This window comes from Protopterus annectens, chromosome 9.part0, assembly GCF_019279795.1.
Source record: "Protopterus annectens isolate FY-2018-M chromosome 9.part0, PAN1.0, whole genome shotgun sequence".
Lineage (NCBI taxonomy): Eukaryota > Metazoa > Chordata > Ceratodontiformes > Protopteridae > Protopterus > Protopterus annectens.
The window spans coordinates 849,056,528-849,083,859 of record NC_056743.1 but is presented as its reverse complement, the minus strand read 5'-3'; the positions used below and the strand labels follow the sequence as shown (position 1 = coordinate 849,083,859).

The following is a 27,332-nucleotide window of genomic DNA, read 5'->3' as shown; positions in this document are numbered from 1 at the left end:
TCAAAAAGTCGACTTTCATATGGTCGAGACCATATGATCGACTTTCGAAAAGCCGACCACATAAAGTAAACAAATAAAATACAACAAACACTTAACTTAAACTGTTAGCAGGGGAGCTGCACCCCCCCCCAACTTAAATCTCCGAGATCTCGCTACAGTGCGGAAGAAGGAAACTTCCCATTCCGCACTGTACAGAGATAGCAATTCCCCATGGCCAGATTTTCAAAAGTCGATCATATGGTCTCGGCCATATGAAAGTCGACTTTCTGAAAAGTCGAACATGTGAAGGGGACCCATGGATCACTGTGGTTTTGTGGAAGGGAGGCAAACATTTGACAACATTAGTAGAATAAAACCAAAGGCAAAAAAAAAAAAAAGATGGAGGTACTGTGCCATTTCGAATCCTTTAATAGAATAATGTTAAAACCATTTAGTGGTTCCATCCACAGTGGACTTCATCAGAATGAATATGCAACACCATGATCTCATCAAATAAATACTGGTGCAAACCATCTTAGGATACATGCCATTGGATAACAAGGTAACCCAAGTAAAACAAAGTTAATTGAAACAATTAAAATAAAAAACAGTCTGTATCAAATCTTTAAAGTGACCTGTATGTGAATTATATTGACAATAGCAGGTCCAAAATTTACCATTGTGAAAAGCAAAAATATGCCCAGATAATGTTTCATGTGGAATTAAGAAATGCATGTTCTTAAAATCCAAACTATTTCCTAAAAGCCCCTATAAAACAAAGCAGCAGTTAATTAAACAAACTTTTTCAGTGAATGTTTCATAAATACTGGGAAGACTTGAGGCACAATACTGACCCTATAGAGGTTGTATCATTTAAACCATTACCATTAATAGAGTCTAATTTCAGTTGCCACCTCAACTCCTTCCATTCAAGCACATCCTTCCATGGACCCCACCCCCGAGTAATATCCTCAGTGCTTTCTAGGATATAGAAATTAAAATGATGTGTAGTATTGTCCATAATATGTCTGTATAAAGCATTGTTTAGATTGTTCTTACCAATATCATTCATGTGCTGGTAAATTCACATTTTTTAAGGATTTTTCTGTCTTTTCTACAAAGAAACCTGAGCAAACCTGCCACTGGGCCAGGTACACAACCCCAGATCTATAGTAGTAATACTTTTGTTTCAGAAAAAAAATCATCCATAGCTTGCTGTATGTAATGTTGACCCTCATAGATGTATTTACACTGGTTGCACCTGCCACATTTATTCATCCTCCCAGGTTCATGCCCTATGTTAACCCTTTCAATCATTGTTTTGAAGGAAATGTCTTTTCTAAACACAAAAAGAGGGGAGGAACCTAAAACACTTAATTGTTCACCCCCTGTTTTAAACACATTCCCATTCCTTTTAATTTCAGCACTGATATCCCTAGCATCCAAGTTGTAAGTAAAGATCATAGCCCTACTAAAATCAACTTTGTTGCTGGAAGCTTTATCGGCACCTGGTCTATGTTCCCTAAGATGGGGGTACCCCGTCTCATAAACATTGATTTCAATTTTGAGGTCTCCTCCAGTAAAACGTCATGTTTCAAAATCATATGTGCGAGTCTCACAATTTGCCCTTTCATTATACCTCTTTTTAGGTGAACTGGATACCCACTTTGAAAATGTAGTAAAGAGATAGAATAAGTGGGCTTCTTGTAAATGGTGGACTTGAATCTCTGCAGGGGATTGTTTTTAGAAATGGTGACATCTACATAGTTGATTGAGTCAGATGAAATATTGATGATGAACTTTAAAAAGGAAGCTGTATTGCTCATGTAGCAAAAAAAATGTATTGAGGCCATCCATGCTACCCTTCCAAAAGATAATAATGTCATCAAGGTAGCAGCCATAAAGTGTACAATGCTCAAAAAAGGGGAAGTCAAAACATTTCTGAATGCCCACTCAGCCATAACTAGGTTGGCAAAAGTTGGGAAGCGTGCAGCCCCCATAGCCACACCTATACTTTGTTTGAAAAGGTGGCCTTCAAAATATATAAAATTGTTTTTGAGTACAACCTCCACCAGGTCTGCATATAACTTAATCCTGGAGTGATCAAGACCACTGCTGCTACACAGGTAATCATAAAACCACTCCAAGCCAATGTCATGGGGAAATAACAGAGAACAAATTAATGACATCAATAGTCCTCTTCAGAAATAGTGCTAAAAAAATCCCAAGAGTCCTTGTATAAATAAGGGACCCTTTCAACAACCTGCGCCAAATGCTGATCGATGAACTGGGCCAGAGTAAAAGTTTTTGATGGCTTTGCATCAACAATAGGTAGCAGGGGTGGGTCTAACAAGTTCTTGTGGACCTTTGGTATCCCAAAGATCGATGGAGTTCTTGGATTGGCCACAGTAAGAAAATCTAACTGTACATGTGTAATGACATCCTGTGTCAAACAATCATTTAGAAACACATCATTTTTATAATAAGCTATGTTTCTTTTGTTTATAGAAATCTCCTAATAGATATCACAGAACAGGATGTCAGTCATTTTATTTACATAATCATTTGAGCTCATGACCACAAGCCTACCCCCTTTGTCCGGTTTCATCAATCATTTTGACCTATTGTCAGTAACCTGTTTTAGCAAAGCCAGTTTACTTTCAGTCAAGTTGGAACCTTTATTTACAGATTTTCTTTTTTAACACTTGCCTGATATCCTAATCACACATTTTTTCAAACAGCAAAATAAAAGGTGCAATGGGGGGGGGGGGTGAACGTACTTGGTTTAGAACAAACATGAGAAAAATGAACATTTATACTACCATTCACACCAAAATATAAACGAAAGTTCAACCTTCATGTAAACAATTTTAATTCCACCAAAATATCTTAAACTCTGGCTCTGCGAGTGGGCATAACATAAATGTTGGCCCTTTCTCAAAAAGATGAGTTCACCCTTGGTTGACTACAAAGTCACTGTAGTTAAAAACACAAAAATTACTGCTTTCATTAAAAACAGTCAACTGATCGATCAATGTCTGCAGTATCTCTCTCTGTAGAATGATTTATTGTTGCCTGTCTGTCTCTGGCCCACCAGTTGCTGCCGATTCCAAATCCTTTTGATTCTCCTCGGCTGGGGTACATCTAAAGGAACTGCCGCAAAAACCTTACCCTATCCATTATAACAAGGGTAATCACGCTGCATTGTGTCCTCATCAAAATTCACACTCTTGCTATAAAACATGTCACCTTCAGCCCTCCCCCCCAATAGCTTTATTGTTAGTAAAAGACTTGGGAGGAGGTGGAAAAGTCAAACCATTCTCATAATCTTTCCATTACATTAATGGAACAATGGTGATCCAGAGAGAAGCAGAATGTAAAGAAAATACAGCTGAGCTTTTATGAGTATGGCAATGGAAGCATTTAAATTCCCTGATACAATTGTTGTGTCTTTCAGCTTTTCCCTGATACAATAATAAGATTAATTAGGAGGATATATGAAGGACTGGAGGCAAGAATTAAAATGGGAGGGTTTCCCTCTGATAAGTTGTGTTTGAATCGGTCTATATCAGATCATCGAAACGGCTGAATTTAGAATGATCTAATATCAAATCCAATATCTCGAATGCTGAAAACAGCGAAGCTGCACAAAAGCAAATTCTTTCCTAGGGAAAGAATTTGGTTGGCCGTTGTTGTGGCTTTGCTGTTTTCAGCGATGCGGTGGAAAGTTACGGGTTGGGTTATGGTAAGCGTGTTGTTGTGCAGACATTCGGGTTAGGGAGTGGGTTGGGTGAGTTAGGGTTAGGGCACGGGTCAGGTAAGTGTGTGATTGTGATGGATGTTAGGGTTAGGGGCAGGTTAAGTGAGTTAGGGTTAGGGAGTGGGTGAGGTGAGTGTGCGATAGTGACAGAATTTGGGGTTAGGGGGCAGGTTAAGTGAGTTAGGGTTAGGGCGTGGATGAGGTGAGTGTGCGATAGTGAGAATTTGGGGTTGGGGCAAGTTGAGTGAGTTAGGGTTAGGGTGAGGTGAGTGTGCGATAGGGACGGACCTTAGGGTTAGGGTCTGGGTTAAGGTAAGTGGATAGATAGTAGTGTATGTGCAGTGTAGTGTAGGGTTAGATGTAGCTTTTAAGTGTATGTGTGTGAATCGCTGCTTTTTTGTGTGCTTATGGTGTGTGTGTGTTTCTCGGAACAGCGAATTTTTTTTCCCTGGGAAAAAATTTGTTGTTTTGAGGTTTCAATATTGTTAGGGTTCGGGTTTTGCATTTCAACGTTATGGCATTCGATAGTGAACCTTTTCGATGATCTAATATAGACCCGTTTGAACAGAGGAACCAGGCAGGGGTGTCCTCTTTCCTCCTTGTTATTTGCTTTATATTTAGAGCCATTAGCAAAGAAAATAAGTTACTCAGAAATGTAAGGATATAACTGATACGGCAATCAAGAAAAGTTGCCTTGATTTGCAGGTAATATTATTTTGCACCAAATAAATCCAGAAAAGGACAGGTCAGTGCTGTGGAACATTTTGAAGCAGTTTCAAGTCTTTCCAGGTTATAAAGTTAATGAAGATAAAACAAAGGTTTTAGTCATAAATTATATACCCACACACAAACTACTTCAGCATTGCCCGTATTATAAGGCAACACGATAAGATGATTAAAAGGCTTCTGTTATGGCAGCTAAGGATATGTGGGAAAAAATAAATAAAGGATAATACAAAAACAAAAAATGGAAGCTTTTGTTTACGGATATGAATAGTAAGATACAAGCAGTTAAAATGTTTTTAGTCCCTTTACTTTTATATACACTGGTCAGGCATTTTTATTAATCAAAAGAAAAGCTATGTACAGCCATTAATAAAGGGTTGAAGGAATTTATATGTGAGAGGAGGAGGTCAAGAGTTAAGTAGGATAAGCTGATACTTCCAATAGAACAAGGTAGTTTAAGAATACCTGGTTTGAAGGGATGTTTTAGAGCTACACATTTCAGGCTCATATGCATAACACAAGCAGAAGGTTATAATTCAAAGTGGAAAGGAATGCTGATGAAGCACAGGTAGGTTTCAAGAAATAATGAGAGAGAGAGAGTGTGTGTGATTTTGGATGCAGATCCTTAAGGAGAATAATAACTATACAGAATATTATATTCAAAAAGTAGCAGAAAGTATTTTAAGAACTGAGCCAACACAAAAATGGAGAAAGGAGATTTTGCTAATAGGGATGACTGCAAGTAGGGATGCAGAAAGTAGGCAAGAGGGGGCTGTAATTCACTGGAGAAAACTGGAAAAGGCACCAATGTATTGGGAGCAAATAACTAGACAGGGAAAAGGTACAGAGTGGGTTCAGGCTAAGAAAACTTTTGGACTGCAGGCTACAGACTTCCTTCCCCACCAGGGATTGATATCAAAGTATAAGCAAAGAGAATGAGAAAATTGAATCTTAAGTGAAAGACCTGCTCTGGTGGGGGTTTTGGTCAAATCTAGAGCAGAAGCTGATGTTAAAAAAAGAGACAGTTAGTAGGAAATATAAAATATTGCATGATAACTATAAGAATGAATCAGAGGATGTTAGATAAAATTGGGAAGAGAGACTAGAAAAGCAATTTACAAAAGAACAATGGGAGGACATATACATATGGCTGCCAAGTATGCATCAGAGTTCAGAAAATGTAGTATCTTTGCTTGGAAATATTTGCATAGGTATTTTTATACCTCAGTCACACCTCAAATAAAATTTCCTCAGATAGATAGCAAATGTTAGAGGTGTGAGGGGAAAGAAAGAGATAGCTGAAAACTCCCAATTCATGTAAAAACAGAGCCCCTCAATGACCCTATTTAAGTGTAACTTAAACAACTGGATGGGAGACTGTAAATTTGCCCAGGGGTGTCACCTATGTCCCTCTTGGATAAGGGCAATTGGTGCTGACCATAGACTCGAGCTGCAAATATATATACATATATATATATATATATATATATATATATATATATATATATATATATATATATACAATTTGCTCAGTAAGGGAACAAGGGTATAACATGGCTAAGCTTATAAAGGCCCTAGGGCCAATAGCCTAATAACCTCCTATGAACCTCTGTGTCTTGGGAATGTAATGACCTGGCAGATTTTAAAAATTCCCTACAGAGTACTCTGTCAGAAATGTTGGGCGAGCAAATTGCCATAACTAAGGATTTTTTTTAGCTGAGATATAGGATGTGGATTTTTTAGTAATGTATGTAAATAGAAAACAATGTTAATATGGTTTGTTTTCTTTTCTGTTAATGTCTGTTTGCCTTTGTCCAAAGTGATAATTTAATAAAGGTGTTAAAAAAGTGGTCAGAATACTTGGTCTTGTATTCTTATTTGGTCCATCCTAGGAGTAATATTATTAAACCTTAGGTCTTGTCATGCCTTATTGTTTAGATATACCTAACTGCTAATAAAATGTAAAAGAAAGTAGTAATAAAAATATATAATACTTAAAATATTAGTTGTACTCAATGGGAGTAAATATGTAAGGCTCCCAAGTGTGTAACAAAGTCCAAAAGGTTTAGGATTTTTGCTTTGAAGCATTTATGTAGGTATTTTTATACATAAAGCAGACAAATAATTTTTCCTCAGACAGCAAACATTGGGGGTATGATGGCGAAGAAAAAGGTAGCTGGGAACATGTTTTGTGGGAGCTGTAATGAGTTGGCAGATTTTTAAAATTCCGTAGAAAGGACTAAATATTAGGTGAGTAAGTGGCTGTAACTAAGGAAATGACTCTTTTAAGCTGGAAGAATTGCCTAGACATAGTAAAGCATTATTATGTTTAATTCTGTTGGCTGTCAAAAATGGAAATGAAAATCTATTTGAAGTTCTGAATATTGTAAAATATATAAATAAACTGGAAGTAGGATCTTAAGGGAAGGCAGGCAATGAGCAATTTACGTAATGTTGGACTAAATGACAATTGTTAGAAAGAAAGAAATGATATGTAACATATATTATATGTAAATGAAAAAAATGTCAATATGGTTTGTTTCCTTTTCTATTACTGTATGTGTGCCTTTGTCTTAACTGGTAATTTATTAAAGGTGTTTAAAAGTATTAATTGTACTAAACAATTTTTGAGTCCACCTTGTGGTACTGATACTTAAAATGCTGCACTTAGTTTATCACAGCTGATCTTACTACTGACTGAAAGATGGCCATGATTTACCTAATTAACTACATTGTGATAGTAACTATTTTTACAGGGGCACACCCCCATTCCATATACCTATAAGATTGTGCCAACACAGAGAAAAGGTAATTACTGCAGTTCACTTTTCTCTGAGCTGATGTGACCCTCAGAGGAAATATATTTTCAGATTGGGGTGATTGAGTACAGAAGGTTGGTAACCATTTGAAATGTTGGAACCCGCTAGAATGAGTCCCAAAATGTGGAGGCTGAATGGGTGAATGATCGACCTGCATATACTAAGCCTGAAATGCCATTTCTTGGAGTATTTTCTTTTTCCTCCGAGGTATGGCAATTTTCAAGTTGGTATGTATATGTTTGGAGGGGGGCTTGCCCCCCCAAGCAAAAAGAACTTTTAAGGAGAAGAGCAATTTTTGACATTCGTTCTTCTCCTCTGTATTTGGTCTTTTTTTTTCAGCTTTTCAGCATTCTGTATTTTGAGTGCCAACATTTCAGTAGGGAGCCAGGATGGGTACTATCAATGGTTCAGTGTGTCTATATTACAGTGGTTATGTAGGACAGTGGGGCAGCATGGCCAGTAGGATGGCCATGGGTAGACTGACATCGGTAATACAGAGTAGTCACAAATGTTGTACAGTGAGTAAAAAGATCTGTTTCAAGCATGCTTCATGAAATACAGGAAAGTTGTAATTAGCAAATGCCAACCCCTAGCCTCTGTGACCGTTTCTAGGGTCTGGTTGCTCACATCTTTCCACTTTCTCTGAGTACTCTATGTACTTTTTAGATTTATGTAACTTTGAAATGAGGCATTTGTTCTGCTAGAAAGACTTTATTAATAGTCAGCCAAGATTAATATACATGAGTCTAGCATTTACCGTAATAGAAAGGCAGGAGTATACAGGCAACTAGTACAGTGAAGAGTTGCTAAAAAACTCAAGATGGAATCAAATCACATTGGCATTGGTTGGAGGCACTATGTACTCCTAAAAGAGCTAAAGACAACAGTACATAGATATTGAGAGAATCTACTGTGTCCTGTCCTAAGCAGATCCGAAGCTGAACAGTGAATCTGGCCAATACAGAACTGTTTAAGAAGTATGCAGACAATTGCATATGAAAGATGACATCTTTGTTGTTATTTGAGAAAGATGTGTGGAAGTCATACTTCTAAATGAGAAGAGAAAAAGACTAACGACTGCACAAACCTTGTCAGAAGAAACAAGAGGTGAAATATTATGTCTTACAGTGAGATCAACAGAGGACAGAATAAGGGAGTCTGATACTTACAGTTAAAACAAATGTGGAATATAAGCCATGTACTGAGAAAGAAAGCTGGGAACAAAAGACCAATGACTGGTCTCATATCATCTATTAAGATGTAATCTCTGCTTGACTTACAAAGCCATGTCTGACCCAGCCCTGTTAGAAATGTTACACCTAAAGAAATCCCAATCCCTCCGCAGCACACGCTCCAGGGACCTCAACCTCATTACAACAATTAACAGAACATGCTGGAGGGACAGGTTCATAACCCAGGGACTGCCCATGCTCTGGAATAGACTTCCCATACATGTCAAGCAGAGCACCTCACTGGCCCTTTTCAAGAGAAATCTTGATGAGTGGATAGAAAATAGAAAGTTCATTCCAGTGGCTCTACTTGATAGAGGCACTGGGAACTAACGGCAGCATGGTGCCAGGGCACTTCTATGGGCTAGGCTTGTAAAGGCTCCAGGGCTGTTGGCCTAGTACACACCTATGAACCTATGAATCTTTTATGACAGTCAGGCTAGGGATGAAATGAAAAAAATTACGCAAGTTTACTGATTGCTCCAGAGATCCTTTTCTGCTAATAATGCCTACAGGCCAGATTCTAAAATTTTCAGAGAAGGCATATGTTGCACCATATAATTAATACAGAGTAGTACCAGTTGCACAACAGACTCTCAGATTGTCAGAGAAATACTGCATTGTTTCTACTTCATACCAACTTTCGCCAGAAATAAGTACTGTGATATCAATGTGGACTAAGAAAATTTATATCTTTTCATTTATTAATTATATCATTTAATTTTTTTTTTCAAAAAATATGTGCTGCATTCTTTAGTGCAACTTGTAGGTTATATTAAATATCCTGATATAAGTATTTCCACAGCTGCCATTACAGAACCAAGCTTGTGTTTGACACACTGCTGATTGACTCCTGTATGAATGATATTCATTTGTAACTGCTGGCTTTTTTTCTCTAATAGTTAAGGTTGTAGTGTCCAAAGAATTTCTTCCTTGCCTAAGATGTTGCAGCTTGACACACTGCTGATTGACTCCCGTATGAAGGATTATTCGTTTGTAACTGCCGGCTTGTTTTCACTAATGGTTAAGGTTGCAGTGTCCAAAGGATTTCTTCCTTGCCTAAGATGGTGCAGCTTGACACACTGCTGATTGACTCCCATGTGCAGGATTATTTATTTGTAACTGCTGGCTTTTTTTCACTAATGGTTAAGGTTGCAATGTCCAAAGGATTTCTTATTTGCCTAAGATGGTGCAGCTTGACACACTGCTGACTGACTCCTGTATAAAAGATTATTCATTTGTAACTGCCAGTTTTTTTCTCTAATGGTTAAGGTAGCAGTGTCAGGTTCCAGTTAAGTGATCGAAGACGCATTCTTTCGAATGCGCCTTGATCAAAATTAAAAGAACAAAAAGGCAAAATAGCGAAGCGGCTTTTAAGCGAATTCTTTCCCTGGGAAAGAATTCACTTGGCCGCTTCCATTACTTTGCCATTTTCGGCACTGTAGTGCGATCTCGGAGTTGGTATATTTACGTAGGGGGGTGTGTGGGGGCACGAAGCCCCCACTTTATGTATTGTTTTACAGTTTTTTTTTTTTGTTTTGTTTTGGAACAGCAATTTTTTTTCCCTGGGAAAAAAATCACTTTTCCGAGTGTTCAGGATTGTAAGCTTTCGCTTACACAGAGTCGATAAATTAGCGTTCACTTTTTTAAGCATTCGCTGATTTAATATAGACCCGCAATGTCCAAAGAATTTCTTCCTTCCCTAAGATGGTGCTGCCTCAGAGTTGATATATATATATATATAAGTAGTGAAGGTGGTGGGGGTGGGGGTGGGGGGGTCCCTCCTGCGAAAATGCCTTTTGTCTGTGGATTTTACAATTCAAATCATATTCTCATTTAAGTGCTTTCATCTTTTGAGATCGCAGTTTTCACAGTTGATCAGTTAGTCTTACAATAGTATATACTCATAGAACTGTCATTATTTCCAATATTTCAGTTAAAGGTACAATGTGCTTCTTAAACATATAAGAAAGCCACACCCCTAAGGCCAGTAAATTTATTGTGTGGAACAGCAGTAAAAGATTCCTAACCTCTTCAGTTCTGTTGTCACTCCTGCAGCTCAGACCCACTCCTCCTTTTCAGGCATTCATCCATGTCTAATTGCTGAGATTACAGTTAGGTCTGCCTGACTTTTTGTCTTAACCAGGTAGGCCCAGTGAACACAACAGTCCCTTTTCAGGCATGACGAACAGCACTGCCCATTTACGTGACTTATTTATAGTGACACAGTAGATAAATGAAGGTTGAGGGAATCAAACCCTAGACTACAGGAACAGTTTAATAAAAGCTTGCAGCCTTAATAATCTGTGATAGCTACCAGATGTACTGTGAAGATGCCAGCCATTCCAATTGACATTGTCACCATGTGAATTATATTTATTTATTTTTTTTTAACTACACAAACACCTTAGTGCCTATGGTTCTTTTTAGGGAAGATCATAGATTATATTAATCCCCTGTAGACAGTCTTTCCTAAATATTCTTCAATTCTGTGATTGTATCTGTGGTATTTCAGTTCCCAGTATGCTTGGAGAAATAAACAATGGCCACCCTATTTATTCCTTGCAAATTTTTAAAGTCTCACCTGTTTCTCCCTTCTTTGTTTCTGAAAGACAAAGAGTTACTGTGCTATTGTCTTCTAGGTCTGTGACCTGCCCATTTCTTCTAATAATCATCTTCCCCTGCCCTCCTCTTCATTACTTCAAATGGGTCACTGCTTAGTTCAGAAGGTGTACTTCAGTATCATGCCAGATTAGCTACAATATTACTCATGGAATGTGTAAGAGAGGTATGTCTTTATTCTAACTCCTGCAGCTATATTTTAATTTCTTCTTCTGACTACATTCCTATGCAGGCATACATGACTTCTCTTCTAAGAGACCATTTTAATCCGTATGCACACTTGTTACACATTCACAGTGGTGAATTCTCAAGATACCAGGAGAATAAAGGAGAACCAAGTGGTGCACTTACTTCTTGTAGCGTTTGTTCATTTATCATGTATGGTCCTGCTTGATTTGAGAGATAGGAATTATTATTTTGTACTAAAAAATGGTGGCAAGAACTTTTAAATGTCCCTGCTTAAAGGTTATACATGGCTAGGCTTCTTTTGGTCCCTGTAATAAATTGCCTAGCATTATCACTATGTTTCTATTGTGTGTTCTTTCTGTCAGACTCTTCCAACTAATACAACAAAAAGGCCCCCACTTACATACTCCCAAACTTATCTACAGTCCCTGCTGAACTTCAGCACACCAAACTGCTGTACTGGCTGTGTTAAGCGGTTACCAGTTAGAAACCCGAAAGATCTAAAACGCGAATGTATGTACATCGACACATAAAGGTCGATGTACATACACAGCGAAACACGTAAATGGTGAAAATCAAAATGCCAAATGTGTTTCCTAGCCAGCAGCGTGGTGGTGGGGAAAAGGAAATATATCCTTTTCCCCACTGTAGTGCAGTCTCGGAGTTGGTATATTTAGGAAGGGGGGTGTGGGGGGTGCAGGGGGCTTGCCCCCCTGCATAAGCGTGTTAATGTATTTTTTTTTTATTTTGTACTTACTTGTGTGGCACGTTTTGCTGACGAAACGCATTTGACATTTTGATTTTCCCCGTTTACATGTTTCGCTGTGTATGTACATCGACCTTTATGTGTCGATGTACATACATTCGCATTTTAGATCTTTCAGGGTTTTAATATAGACCCATGTTAAACATAGACAAATTCAGTCCCTGCTGAACTTCAGCACACCAAACTGCTGTACTGCCTGTGTTAAACATAGACAAATACAGCCCCTGCTGAACTTCAGCACACTAAACTGCTGTACTGGCTGTGTTAAACATAGAGAAACACAGTCCCTGCTGAACTTCAGCACACCAAACTGCTGTACTGGCTGTGTTAAACAGTGACAAATGCAGTCCCTGCTGAACTTCAGCACACCAAACTGCTGTACTGGCTGTGTTAAACATAGACAAATACAGTCCCTGCTGAACTTCAAAATGCCAAACTGCTGTACTGGCTGTGTTAAACATAGACAAATACAGTCCCTGCTGAATTTCAGCACACCAAACTGCTGTACTGGCTGTGTTATACATAGACAAATACAGTCCCTGCTGAAATTCAGCACACCAAACTGCTGTACTGGCTGTGTTAAACATAGACAAATACAGTCTCTGCTGAACTTCAAAATGCCAAACTGCTGTACTGGCTGTGTTAAACATAGACACATACAGTCCCTGCTGAATTTCAGCACACAAAACTGCTGTACTGGCTGTGTTATACATAGACAAATACAGTCCCTGCTGAAATTCAGCACACCAAACTGCTGTACTGGCTGTGTTAAACATAGACAAATACAGTCCCTGCTGAACTTCAGCACACCAAACTGCTGTACTGGCTGTGTTAAACATAGACAAATACAGTCCCTGCTGAATTTCAGCACACCAAACTGCTGTACTGGCTGTGTTATACATGGACAAATAAAGTCCCTGCTGAACTTCAGCACACCAAACTGCTGTACTGGCTGCATTAAAGATAGACAAATACAGTCCCTGCTGAACTTCAGCACACCAAACTGCTGTACTGGCTGTGTTAAACATAGATAAATACAGTCCCTGCTGAACTTCAGCACACCAAACTGCTGTACTGGCTGTGTTAAACATAGACAAATACAGTCCCTGCTGAATTTCAGCACACCAAACTGCTGTACTGGCTGCGTTAAACATAGATAAATACAGTCCCTGCTGAACTTCAGCACACCAAACTGCTGTACTGGCTGTGTTAAACATAGACAAATACAGTCCCTGCTGAATTTCAGCACACCAAACTGCTGTACTGGCTGCGTTAAACATAGATAAATACAGTCCCTGCTGAACTTCAGCACACCAAACTGCTGTACTGGCTGTGTTAAACATAGACAAATACAGTCCCTGCTGAATTTCAGCACACCAAACTGCTGTACTGGCTGTGTTAAACATAGACAAATACAGTCCCTGCTGAACTTCAGCACACCAAACTGCTGTACTGGCTGCATTAAACATAGACAAATACAGTCCCTGCTGAACTTCAGCACACCAAACTGCTGTACTGGCTGTGTTAAACATAGATAAATACAGTCCCTGCTGAACTTCAGCACACCAAACTGCTGTACTGGCTGCGTTAAACATAGACAAATACAGTCCCTGCTCAACTTCAGCACACCAAACTGCTGTACTGGCTGTGTTAAACATAGAGAAATACAGTCCCTGCTGAACTTCAAAATGCCAAACTGCTGTACTGGCTGTGTTAAACATAGACAAATACAGTCCCTGCTGAATTTCAGCACACCAAACTGCTGTACTGGCTGTGTTATACATAGACAAATACAGTCCCTGCTGAAATTCAGCACACCAAACTGCTGTACTGGCTGTATTAAACATAGACAAATACAGTCCCTGCTGAACTTCAGCACACCAAACTGCTGTACTGGCTGTGTTAAACATAGACAAATACAATCACTGCTGAACTTCAGCACACCAAACTGCTGTACTGGCTGTGTTAAACATAGACAAATACAGTCCCTGCTGAACTTCAGCACACCAAACTGCTGTACTGGCTGTGTTAAACATAGACAAATACAGTCCCTGCTGAACTTCAGCACACCAAGCTGCTGTACTGGCTGTGTTAAACATAGACAAATACAGTCCCTGCTGAACTTCAGCACACCAAACTGCTGTACTGGCTGTGTTAAACATAGACAAATACAGTCCATGCTGAACTTCAGCACACCAAACTGCTGTACTGGCTGCGTTAAACATAGACAAATACAGTCCCTGCTGAACTTCAGCACACCAAGCTGCTGTACTGGCTGCGTTAAACATAGACAAATACAGTCCCTGCTGAACTTCAGCACACCAAACTGCTGTACTGGCTGCATTAAACATAGACAAATACAGTCCATGCTGAACTTCAGCACACCAAACTGCTGTACTGACTGTGTTAAACATAGACAAATACAGTCCCTGCTCAACTTCAGCACACCAAACTGCTGTACTGGCTGTGTTAAACATAGACAAATACAGTCCATGCTGAACTTCAGCACACCAAGCTGCTGTACTGGCTGTGTTAAACATAGACAAATACAGTCCCTGCTGAACTTCAGCACACCAAACTGCTGTACTGGCTGTGTTAAACATAGACAAATACAGTCTCTGCTGAACTTCAAAATGCCAAACTGCTGTACTGGCTGTGTTAAACATAGACAAATACAGTCCCTGCTGAACTTCAGCACACCAAACTGCTGTACTGACTGTGTTAAACATAGACAAATACAGTCCCTGCTGAACTTCAGCACACCAAACTGCTGTACTGGCTGTGTTAAACATAGACAAATACAGTCCCTGCTGAACTTCAGCACACCAAACTGCTGTACTGGCTGTGTTAAACATAGACAAATAGCTCTCCTAGTTTTCCTATTTTTAGTAATTCTGAACCTGTCTTTTTGAATATCCTTTACCTGCACTTCTTAACTACTCACAATGGCAATGTAGTTTGTGTTATGCACATGCGTCTGTAAAAAAAAGACTTCTCCATTCATATGATATTCCATATTTAGTCCAGGTCTATTTATTTGAATATCTCCAGATAACTGTTTAGTAGTCTAGTCATTCTTTTGGTGTCTCTTTCAAAAATTCAGAATTTTAGCTTTAGTTAAGCATCCTAGATTTTCAGCATTGCAATAAAAATTTCCCATTAGAATAGTTTCTAGACAATTATACTTGCGTGTTAATTTCAAAACAGTTATTGTCTTATGGTTACAATGTGATTATTTTCAATATTTTTTTACTAACCTATTTCAAAACTATAGGGCAGGGGGCCTAATTCAGTGAAAGTCATGTCAGCTGCAAAAAACAAAACACTGTTGAAATGCCAATATTACCCCTACCCACCCAAATGGCCAACAACTGCCTCACTTTCTGCATTCTCCATCTTAACATAATCAGCTTTTAGATCATTGTATCTTGGCACAAAGGTAAATCCTGAGGAATGCAGAGGACTGAGATACTTCATTTACGAAAAGCATGTTTCAGCCTAGTAGGTAATATTCCGAATAATTAGCTGTCATGTTTCTTTCTACCACAAGAAACAATGTGGTGTACTTAAAAATTAGCTTAAAAGTAGCCATTCTTAGTGTTATAGATATAAGGTGGGTCGTTTTAGTAATAGTCATATGTCAGTTAATTCCACCATTTTTGATATTACGGTTACAAGAAGTAGATTCATGATGGTCCATCAAGGCAAATTTTTCAGATAAACAATGCCATTACCAAAATATCACCAAAAGTCACTTTCAGGGAATCATGATAAAGTTCTTTTTTTTTTTTCTTGCACTAGGGGGCCATGCTTGGGGGAGACTTCCATATCCCCCTGACTTAAAACTGTGGGGAAAAGCACAAAGTTAATATTTGCTGAAAGTGGCTTTCAACGATATTTCTTCATGTTATGTAATGGACAATTTACCTTTGATTACTTTTCCATCTCCCCATGAATTACATATGGATGACAACTCCTATGTTACAGCACAAAGCCAGTTCTGTCAACTTTATAATTATATTGTGTTGCTCTTACTAAAATAATTACAAAACAGTAGTTCTTACTGTTACTTATATAAGGTGACTCATTCTAATGATACTATTGCAAAGCATTTACTTCCTGTGTTATTATGCAGGACAGGAATTTTCGTGTGGTATGCCTGTAATACAGGAATACCATAGAGTAGAGCTGTAAAATTGTTACTTTCACTGTTAAACGTACTGTGCATGTAGTCCTGACCCAGTGCTAAAAGACGCTGTTATATCTGCTTCAGCTGAAGCTGATGCTACACTTGGATGAATCTTAATAGCCACATATTCCTTATACTGTGAGCATGTTATTTTTTGGCATTGTGGTATAACTGCGTAAATTAACACAGTGACTCAACATCCATGTGTTTTTGGCAGGAGTTTGAAATCATTGCTCAAATCCATCTGCTACAGTCTGCCTGCAAGCACTACAGTTTTGAACGAGATGAACAGTTTCTACAGTGGTTCAACAGCATTGAAATGCTGAGTGAGGCAGAGAGGTGAGTAGTAACACTTGTATCAGTATGGAAACATATTTAAGCCTTTCTGTCAAGGCAGTGAAAGACACCTTATCAAGCATGGAGATGAAGCTTGTAAAGAATGTTATGTTCTTACTTAAACACTGGTCTATCTGGATCAGAAAAACTAACATGTAACAAACTCTTGCTTTAATTCTTATTTTGTCATATCTCTTAGGTCTTCATAACACTTGTAGGAACCTGAAGTATATTGCGTGAGGCATTAGTTCAGTTTAAGTCCAAGAAGTTTAAGGTTGGAACAGAGGTGGAATAAATGTGACTAATTTGTATTACTATGGAGAACTTACTTTTACATTTTTATGACTTTAACATTACTTATTGGCCATTACAATATGTCACTTTTATTCACAGAAAATTTATTTTAATTTTTTTACTGTAAATGTTACATGTGCATGTTTGCACTCAGTTGTTTAAGTCTGTGTGTGTTGCGTGCAAAAGCGGAGTGTATGAGATAACTTCATTAGTGTCTGTTTTATTATAATAAAACTAGACTGAGGCTTGAAAATATATCTGATTTTGCTTAATTGGAGGGAAAGAGGGTGACAAAAGTATGGAAAGAATAGCTGTAAAGGTGCTGCAGTACTTAGATGGTCTCAAAAATCTGAAGGTCTTCTAGTAGAATCTTCTGATGTTTGTATGTCTGCTTTGCACCTTTTTTCACAAGTAAAGGTTGAGGGACAGAGTAATTCTGATGAGTAAAATTAACTGTTACAATTTGTTTACTATTCATTTACCACAGTATATTTGAGATTGTGAGTTATGTAGGCTTGATATTTAAAGGTAAGACAAATTGGCAGGAGTATGTTGTTGAATCAATTATTTACAGTATATTATGACCAGTAAAAGTGGTAAAGCTGAATGCCTTCTACTGTGAAAATCAGTGTATTTTGGTGGTTTATCTTGTTGTAGATGGAGTGTTTTTTGATGTTATTGCATGTTGAATACATGCCATACTGCATCTAGTTTGGTGTGTTGCCAGATTATTTTCTTCTTCTTAAGTTCATCTTCAGTTTTTTTAATACTTCCGCCGCAACTGAAATATCAAACAGGAATCTCTGGAATCCATATTGTCTTAAAGGCATGTTAAATGCATACAACCCAAAGTTGTTTGTAGAGCTTTGTATGCCAGAATCTTTGGTGCACACCTTTTAATGAAAACAACTCTGCATATGGCAGAGTTGAGATCAGTTCCTGAACCATAAGCAGTGGGAAGCATTCTCCTTTAATCACTTTATTCAGAATTTGCAAATCAGTACAAATGTGTATCTTGCTCTCCTCCAGTACAGTGGCTGTACCACATATGAATCATTCACTGCCTGTGCTTTATAATGACACCTGAGTTTTTAATTCCTGCTCATTTTTACTAATGGGACTTCCTTGGATCAAGTATTACTGGCATAGCATCTAGACGTACATGAATGTATAATTCTTCTGGCACACTGCTCACATTTGTAAGTAAATCAGCAGGGCTACTGCTCTTTACAGTTTTCAGGATAGCTCCATGACTGGTTCACTGTTCTGGGTCACTGTTCCTGTACAGCTCCATGACTGGGTCACTGTTCGTGTACAGCTCCATGACTAGGTCACTGTTCCTGTACAGCTCCATGACTGGGTCACTGTTCCTGTACAGCTCCATGACTGGGTCACTGTTCCTGTACAGCTCCATGACTGGGTCACTGTTCCTGCACAGCTCCATGACTGGGTCACTGTTCCTGTACAGCTTTATGACTGGGTCACTTTTCCTGTACAACTCCATGACTGGGTCACTATTCCTGTTCAGCTTTATGACCGGGTCACTATTCCTGTACAGCTCCATGACTAGGTCACTTTTCCTGCACAGCTCCATGACAGGGTCACTGTTCCTGTACAGCTCCATGACTGGGTCACTGTTCCTGTACAGTTCGATGACTGAGTGACTGTTCCTGTACAGTTCCATGACTGGGTTACTGTTCCTGTACAGCTCCATGACTGGGTCACTATTCCTGTACAGCTCCATAACTAGGTCACTTTTCCTGTACAGCTCGATGACTGGGTCACTGTTCCTGTACAGCTCCATGACTGGGTCACTATTCTCACTATTCCTGTACAGCTCAATGACTGGGTCACTGTTCCTGTACAGCTCGATGACTGGGTCACTGTTCCTGTACAGTTCAATGACTGGGTCACTATTCCTGTACAGCTCCATGACTGGGTCACTATTCCTGCACAATTCGATTACTGAGTCACTGTTCCTGTACAGTTCTATGACTGGGTCACTATTCCTTTATACTTTACACTTTGCTTGAACACTGTGAATATATTTCAGTATGCCTAACTTAGCTTCATAGGAATATACTAGGCTATTAACCACCACGACTTTTATAAGCCTAGCCATGCAAACCAGTCCAACTGTATCCCTTTGTATCATGGTTGTTTATTAAGAGGGGGTATGTTAGGATGTTTTTAGAGGTTATGTTGGAGGGGTATGTTAATTTGGGCATTACTGTCGACCTCTGAATATCCAAGACATAGGGGTCAGACCCGGGGTGAACTTCCAATTTCCCATCCATTGGTCAGGGTTACACTTCAGTAGGGTAGGGATGGACTCTGCTTCACATGGATGGGGGAGCCTATTCCAGAGCATGGGGATCCTCAGAGACACATATCTGTCTAGCCAACATGTCTTATTTATGTCACAAGCAAAATTTAAAAACTTGGATCTGATGGTTCTGATATTGTTCATTTTGCAGATGAGTGAAAGGTCTATTAGAGCTGGACCCAAGGATGCCTTGTATGCCAGGCATAGATTACCTCTCAGTAGCTTGTAGGAGGCAGAGTATAGAGACAGGGCTTTAAGGTGATCTGTACAGGATACTGTGTTTATACCCTGGATTCTCCTGGTAAGGGATCTTTGTGGGTGTACCAACTGTTGCATATATGTGGTCAGGTACATGCCGAAAGAGGTACTATACTCAATGAAGGGTTTAGTAAGGGCTGATTAAAGTGGCACTATGACTTCCTTGGACCTGGGCAACATACAATGATTTTCTTATTACCATGGCCACATGTTGGTCAAAAGCCAGATTACTGTCTGTGTATGTTCCCAGATCTCTGACTACTGGGTCATACTCTTAAGGGTGTCTTACTGATGAAGTAATTAGCTTGGATGGCAGATTTCCCAGAAGGTACTGTAATGCATTTCTTGGCATTGAGTTTTAATCCATGACTTTGTCACCAGTCATTTGTCTGTATTAGACCCTTTTGTAAGATGTTTGTGTCATGCTGGGAATCTATGATAGGTCGCAATTTGCAGTCATCTGCAAACTTGGTCAGTCAAAGACCCTTGACATTAGCCTTTGCCTCCATAAAGTAGATGCTAAATAGGAGTGGTGCAAGTATGAAGCCTTGATGTACCCCTTTGGTGACCATTTTCTTAGTGGGGGTGGTCTGGGTCCTGCCTGTGAGCCAGCTGGCAATCCAACAAGTTATGGAGAGGTTTATGGCCAGTTCGGTAAGTATGTCAACTATGCCCAAGTGTGGTATTGTATTGAATGCCTTAGCCAGGTTCAGGTAGGCAGTATGCACTGTTTTCCCCTTATCCATTGCCTTGGTGACCTTCTCAAAGACGTCCACCAAGTTTAGTAGGCATGACCTTTCCTTGGCAAAGCCAAACTGGGTTAGGGCCAGTGTCTGAAAGTTGCCTATGTCTTTGTTGATAATTTATATGGTAATTCATTCCATGGAAATGCATATTAAACTAGTCAGACTAATAGGTCTATAGTTTCTGGGGTCATTTGATGGTCCACCCTTGTGAAGTCGGATAACCATTGAAGTCCTTCATTCTCATGGCACAAAGTCTATTTTGCTGCAATAGTTGAAAAGTGACTTAAGTGGTCATGATGGGTCATGTTTCAAGCTATCTATGAGGCATCCTAGGTTATTGTCAGTGTCCACTGAGGCTATATTTTTGGCCTTGGTGAGCACCACCAGGACCTGATCCCTGCTAATAGTTGGGGGTTCTCACAAGCCAAATAACAAAAAAATTAGGTAAATTACATTTCTGATCCAGTGATATTATATGTAAGAGTATCTTACATTTTTAATTTTATATTCACATCACTAGCTTCTGACCAATGGCTTTACATAGCATTCTTAATAAATCATTGACATATGGACTGCTTTCCTTTCAATGTCTTTCAGCCCCAAAGTTTTAAACATGTTGTCTGACAATAGTGCTTATATATAATCTTCTTTTTATACTTTGCCTCAGTAATACACATACTCCTTAAAACACTTATCTTTGTAAAACAAGTCTTGTCAGCCACAGCTCTGAACAAATTTGATCAAATCTGGACACTTCTTCCTATCATGCTTATACTGTCAAACCAAGTACAGAAAATTGAACTTCAAATTTGTCAAGTGCACTTCACACCACTTCTATTTTTGCACATTTTTGTTTCAGACTTTATTTTTACTTTACTATTTGACTCACATTTTTTTACTTTAGTTACATCTATTTTCTCAATTAATTCCTTTAACTGTATATTTGTAATTTCACTTGCTATGCACAAATCTCCACTTCTCTTAAAAGCATGCCTCCTCTCTGATCATTTCTAGTATCAGAAACTATTCTGAATATTAGCAGTGAATCGCCAAACTCAGTTGCTTACTTGTTTTTACCTTAGTAGCATAAGCAGCTAGAGTTTTCACTGAGCCTCGTTTTCGTATAAAGAATATGTTGTGAGTAAATGTGCATTTTAAGTTCAGACTAATTCTTGAATTTCACTTTTGCTGCTGCTGTTTTACAGTTTCCTCTTCTTGAAATATAAAAGTATCAAATAAGTACAGTGCTTATTCCCCTGCAACATGCAGAAACATTGCACTCAGTATTATTTCAGGATTCTCAGCTACTCCATTTTCAGTGAGGAGCAAACTGAGTTTCTGGATCCACAACTTCCATTTCTGTTTCTTTGATAAATTTCTTTGCAGTGAAAAAAAACTACTGGTGGCCATAGCTGGAGCATTGTTTTTTTCTTTGAAAAGACAACATACTACAAGAGCTTCTTACTAATTTTGCAAATGAAAAAATAAATATTGAACTGTGAATAATGATATTTAAAAAACAAACTTTTCTGCCTCTAACACCACCTAACATTTGTAATATTTGTTGAAGTACAGTTATGTACTGTTGTAAATCTTTATAGATTCATAGACTGTTACAAGGATAATGACCTTGGGTTCCTTTCCAAGCCTTGCCAAGTTTTTCCAAAAGAGTAAGGATATCCTGTATCCAAATTGGACATTGAGGGACAGGTAGTTATGTTACCTCTATCCATAACTGACATGGGTGCCAGAAACGGTGTAAATTTCCTTTTCCCCATCCACTGGTCTAGGTTGCACTTAAATTGGGTAATAGACAAACTCAGCTTCACATGGATGGGAAGCCTGTTCTATAGGAAGGGCTGTCTATGGACACATCTCTCCAGCATGTTTAGGTCACAGTCAAAAGTCACATCCCTATACCTTATATTTCTGGTACTGTTTGACTTATGAATATGCGATTCATAAGTGGTGGGGGTTTGCAAATACCTTGTAAGCCAGACATAGGTCGCCCCTCAGCAATCTACAGGAGACTGAGTAGAGGGAAAGAGCTTTAAGGCAGTTTGCATAAGGCAGGTTTGTTATGCCTTGTATCCTTTTTGTAAGTAACCTCTGAGTTCGCTCTAGTTGCTGCATATGCCTGGTCAGCTATATACTTAAGGGAGTATTGTACTCTATGATTTGTCTGATTAGGGCAGAGGACAGTGGGATAATGACCTCTTTGGACCTAGATGCCATACCTTCACTTATAAGCTGTGCAACATAAAAAGATTTCTTCACCATTGTAACCATGTGGTGGTCGAAGGCAATGTTGCAGTCTGTGTGCATACACAGATCCCTGACCACTGGGTCAAGTCTTAGGGGCGTATTATCAACATGGTAATTATCCAAGTTGGTTGACTTCCCAAAGGGTATAATTATGCATTTCTTAGCATTGAGTTTGAGACCATGGGTTTGGCATCATTTGTCAGAGTCAGACCTTCATGAAGAATGCTGGTGTCAGCAGGGAAGTCAGTGATAGCCCCAAGCTTGCAGTTATCTGCAAACTTAATCAGCTATAAACCTTCAGTATTTGCTTCCATTTCAAAGAAATAGATACCAAAAAGGAGAGGGCCCAGTACCAAGTCCTGGGGGCTCCACTGATGACTGGCTTTTTGGTGGAGGTGGCCTCACCTATTTTGACCTCCTCGGCCCTATCAGTGAGCCAGATGGCTGTCCAGTGGGTGACAAAAGTTTTTATGCCTAAATTAGTGAGCTTGTCTATAATGCTTGAGTGGGGTATTGTATCAAAAGCTTTGTTCAGGTCGAGCTAAGCTGTGTGCACAAACTTGCCTTCATCCATTTCTTTGGTGTCCTTATCAAAGAAGTCCACCAAATTTAATCGGCATGACCTTCCTTTAAGAAAGTCAAACTGTGATGGGTCCAGTGTTTGCAGGTTACCTATGTCTTCATTTATTATCTCTATGATGATTCTTTCAATGGCCTTACGTATGAGGCTGGGCAGACATATGGGCCTGTAGTTACCCAGATCAATGGTTGGACCTCCTTTATGCTGGGAAATGACTGTAGCCATATTCCATTCCTTGGGTACAAAACCTGGCTGTAGAGACTCCAGCTGAAAAGTGATTCAAGTGGAAGAGAGAGTTCATGTTTCATGCTATTTATTAAGCATCCAGGTATGTTATCAGGCCCATCGATGCAGTGTTTTTGCCCTTGGAAAGTGAATTGATGACCTGTTCCCTAGTAATAGTTGTGGGGATTGTGGTATGTGGTATTTCCTTTGGATTATGGGGGGGGGAGGGGTTGGGGGAGAAATTTGAGCTGAACCTGTCAGCCAAAAGGTTGGCAATGGCGTCTGTTTTTTTTTAATTTCTCCAAGTCATCTGGGTTTCTAATACCATGATGGGAATGGACCCCATTCCTTAGTCAAAGTATGATTAAAGTTCATGAAATTAGTATTGTTTCAGTCTTTGATGTTAACCAAAAGTACTCTTTGCAGCACCTGCAACTTGCCCAGTAATTATTCCTTCTGCAATTCATATGGAGTTACATGTATCAGTAACATAACTAAGTATGATTGTAAATTCTTTTTTATAGACCCATTGCTCCTACTACTAGTGGAACTGTCTGGATATCCTTCTTCCACACTGACCTTGTTACTGCCTGTAAATCCTGGTATTTTATGACTTTGTGTCTCTGTACTTAAGACACTGTAGTCAGTGGGTGTAGCAACTTCAATATCAGTGCTAATTTTGTCTTCTTTTCATGGACTACTATATTTGGTTTTCTCGCATCTATTTTTTGAACTGTTGGTAATGGATGATCCCATGTGATATAAAGTTCATCATTTTCTATGGTACTTTGTGACACGTTTCCAGTGTTTTTCAGCTACTTCAATCCCCAGTGCAACAGTCTTGTCACATTATTATGACTTTCAGTATAAGCCCTTCTACCATTAGTATATCACAACCAGCAACAAGATGTGCGACTGTTTCCAGTTCTGTTTTACAAAACCTACATTTGTCTGTTTCTCCCACATGTTCAATGGACTTTGTAAACCAATGTGTACATAGTCCGCTATTTTGGGCCGCCAATTTTAACCTTTCGTCTTTTGGTTTAAATTCGCTTCTCCTTAACCATTCCTGCATGTGATCCTGATCAACAAGAGGTTGTTCAAAGAGTTTTCTATACTTGAAACTATATTTATGCATTTTCCACATTTATTGCCGTCTCATCCTTCACCTTACATTCTTTCTTTTGTTTTTTTTTTTTTGGTACATTCAGTTGCTGTCGGATTTTTATCTACTTCTGGTTTGATTTTCATTCCCATTTGACACCACTATACTTCTGCTAAACTAAGCAGAGAAGTCATCTTAGACTTATTATCTTCATGTTTCAAAACTTTCACTATATTTGGGCCAGCAGATATGTATGGAGTCCCACAATTGCAGATCTGTACATGTAATCAGTTTCAAGGAGGCCAATACCTCCTTCAGAATGGGGAATATATAGTCTTGGTATGCACTGATTTTTATAAATCATTTAATGAGTTTGAAGCATCCTTTTTGTTGTCCTTGGTATGCACTGATCTTTATAAATCATTTGACAAGCGTGAAGCATTCCTTCTTGTCCAACCTATCCAACACCTTTTGGGGCCAGTCAGCCACTTCTAAATTGTAAGCTAGGACACGAACAGCAAACTGGTTTATAGCTTGATCTTTGTTCCTAGATGTCAACGCTATTTTAAGTATTAATTTAAGTCTTCTAAAATATTCCTTACTAAGATTTATTCGCATTTATTCATGCTTTATTGTTGATCCTTCATCAGTTTCCAAATATTTGTACACTCCCTCTTGCTCATGTTGTTTTATATTATACTCCTGTTCCAAACTGATATTTTCTTGGTGCTGCAGCTGTCCTGCTTTAAAAGTTGCTTTTTCACACTTATCAAGACCAAATGGCATTCTTATATCATCTGAAAATGTTTTGACCATTTGCAGTTGTCCTTTCATTTCTTCACCTGATGAACTATACAATTTTAAATCATCTACAAAAATAAGTCCTTATACTTTGTTGTTTTCTGGGAGACTAATTGTAGCCATGACCTAATCTGTTAAGTAAACAGCTTAATGGGTTAAGGGCAAGACAAAAGAGCAGGGGTGACAGAGAATCACTCAGAATATCTCCCTTTGAATTTTTATCCCTGCAATAATAATTTGTCCTTTGTCATGGCTTAACTGCAAAATATTTTGCCACTGTTTCATGGTCATTGTAATGTAATCAATCAGTGTAGGGTGTATCTTACACATTTTTAAACACTCTTTTATCCATGAATGTGGGATACTGTCAAATACCTTTTTGTAGTTTGTCCATGCCATAATTAGATTCTTCCCCATTTTACAGTTCTCCAGTTTGACTTTGTTTAACAACAAATGATCTTTTGTTCCATATGACTTTATTTTATTATCCTTTTGTTCTGTTGCCAAGATTGAGTTTTCCTCTAAATGACTATAAACTCTGTTGGCATCAATTCCAGTGTATAGTTTATACGTCATTGGAAGGCAAGTTATTGTTCTGTAGTTTTTAGGATAGCTTGCAGGTTCACTGTTAAGTAGAAGCATTGATGTTCTTCGTGTTTCACTGTTGCAGTCATCACATTTGGGTTATCTGCCTGCAGGTAGCCCTCAGTCGTCCCGAATACGAGTCTTGGGATTTCTGCGTCGGATGCTGTCGCCTCTTCCATGATGTCAGGACGTTATGGGTATAAAACATGCAACTGACACCATTACATCAGTCTTTCTTGCCTTGAGGTGCCTGAAGCAGAAGCAGTTCGCAAGTGCTGGTGGGTCGACTCCTGAAATTTTTGTTTTTCGGGTTTCAGACCTGAAGTCTTTTAAAAGATAAGTATCCCGTTGGGGATCCTTTTTTCTTGCTCTAAACTGATGTCAGAAAAAGTTAATAATTGTCTTGCCTGTGTAAACCAAATAACGCACAGAGATTTTCATTCTTATTGCGTCATCTGTTTAGGCCCAGACCACGATGTTCCTCGCTGTCGGTCCTGTGCCTTGTTCAATGCCCAAACTATTAGTTGTCGGGCTATTTTTGTCATTAAATTCTTTTGCTCTCATTCTCCATTTTCCAAAATGGCTTCGATAAGTCATTCAGCTACCGATCTTCAGAAAAAACGTAAGGATAAAGACAGAGGCAGACCGCATAGGTTGGTACTCCGTGAGGTGCCTTTGCAGCCCCTGATACCCGCTTCTACAGATTCACAGGCCTCTGCTGAGACCCTTTCGAAGTCTGGTATGCCACGAGTTGCTTCTTCGACTATAGAACCTGTGGATGTCTCTACCTTGGATGGGTCTGGAGCCGCTGTGCAGGCACCGGCTTCTGAGGGTGTATTCCAACCTTCTGATGGTCGTATGAAACCAAAATCTTCGTTTCTAACTAAAACTACTCAGTTTCTCAGGTCCAGAGTTCGCACTTCACCTAGAAAATGGATGACCAAAGTGCATGCTGTAGCTCCCATACCACAGAAACAAATGCTTAGAATAGCTGAAGACCTTATAACTTTAATTAGGGGAAGACAGCCTTCCCCCTCCATAAGACAAAGGATTGATTTTCCTTCTGATTCTACAGACCGTGAGCCTGATGACTCTGATCCCTTTGATAACCAGGACATTCCCTTATTTTCCTGTGAGGATTCAGATGCAGAGGATTCTATCCCCTCTGCCTCCCCACCAGAGGACTTTTCTTTTGGTAAAACCATGCATACCTTAAGAGAGCATTTCTGCTGGGAATGCTAGGACTACCCACAGTCCAAAAAGAGACTCAGAGAATTTTTAGACTTGCCTCAGTACAGGCCTCTAGCTATGCTCCCTGTTCTGGAGATTGTAGATGATGTCTTTTTGGAATCCAGCATTACCCCTGATACCTTGCCTCTAGCGACCAGGAAACCTGACAGGTACTACAGAGTACCTGACTCCCACAAGTTTCTCTTTAAGAATCCTACTGCAGATCCAGAGACCATTTCCCAGAGACCTAAAGGCGTTAGGACAGGGGTTCTAGGGCTTTAGACAGATGGGGTAAGAAGATATAC

General features: G+C 39.1%; 1 protein-coding gene across 7 annotated transcripts in view; it reads left to right on the top strand.

Moving 5' to 3' along the window:
- RGL2 (ral guanine nucleotide dissociation stimulator like 2) overlaps window positions 1–27,332 on the top strand; it is a 791,449-nt gene that overhangs the window by 553,167 nt on the left and 210,950 nt on the right. For all 7 annotated transcript variants that reach the window (XM_044083541.1, XM_044083538.1, XM_044083537.1 and 4 more), the window contains one exon: window positions 16,494–16,615. In XM_044083541.1, the coding sequence (XP_043939476.1) occupies window positions 16,494–16,615 (122 nt within the window). The remainder of the gene's footprint in view (window positions 1–16,493; window positions 16,616–27,332) is intronic.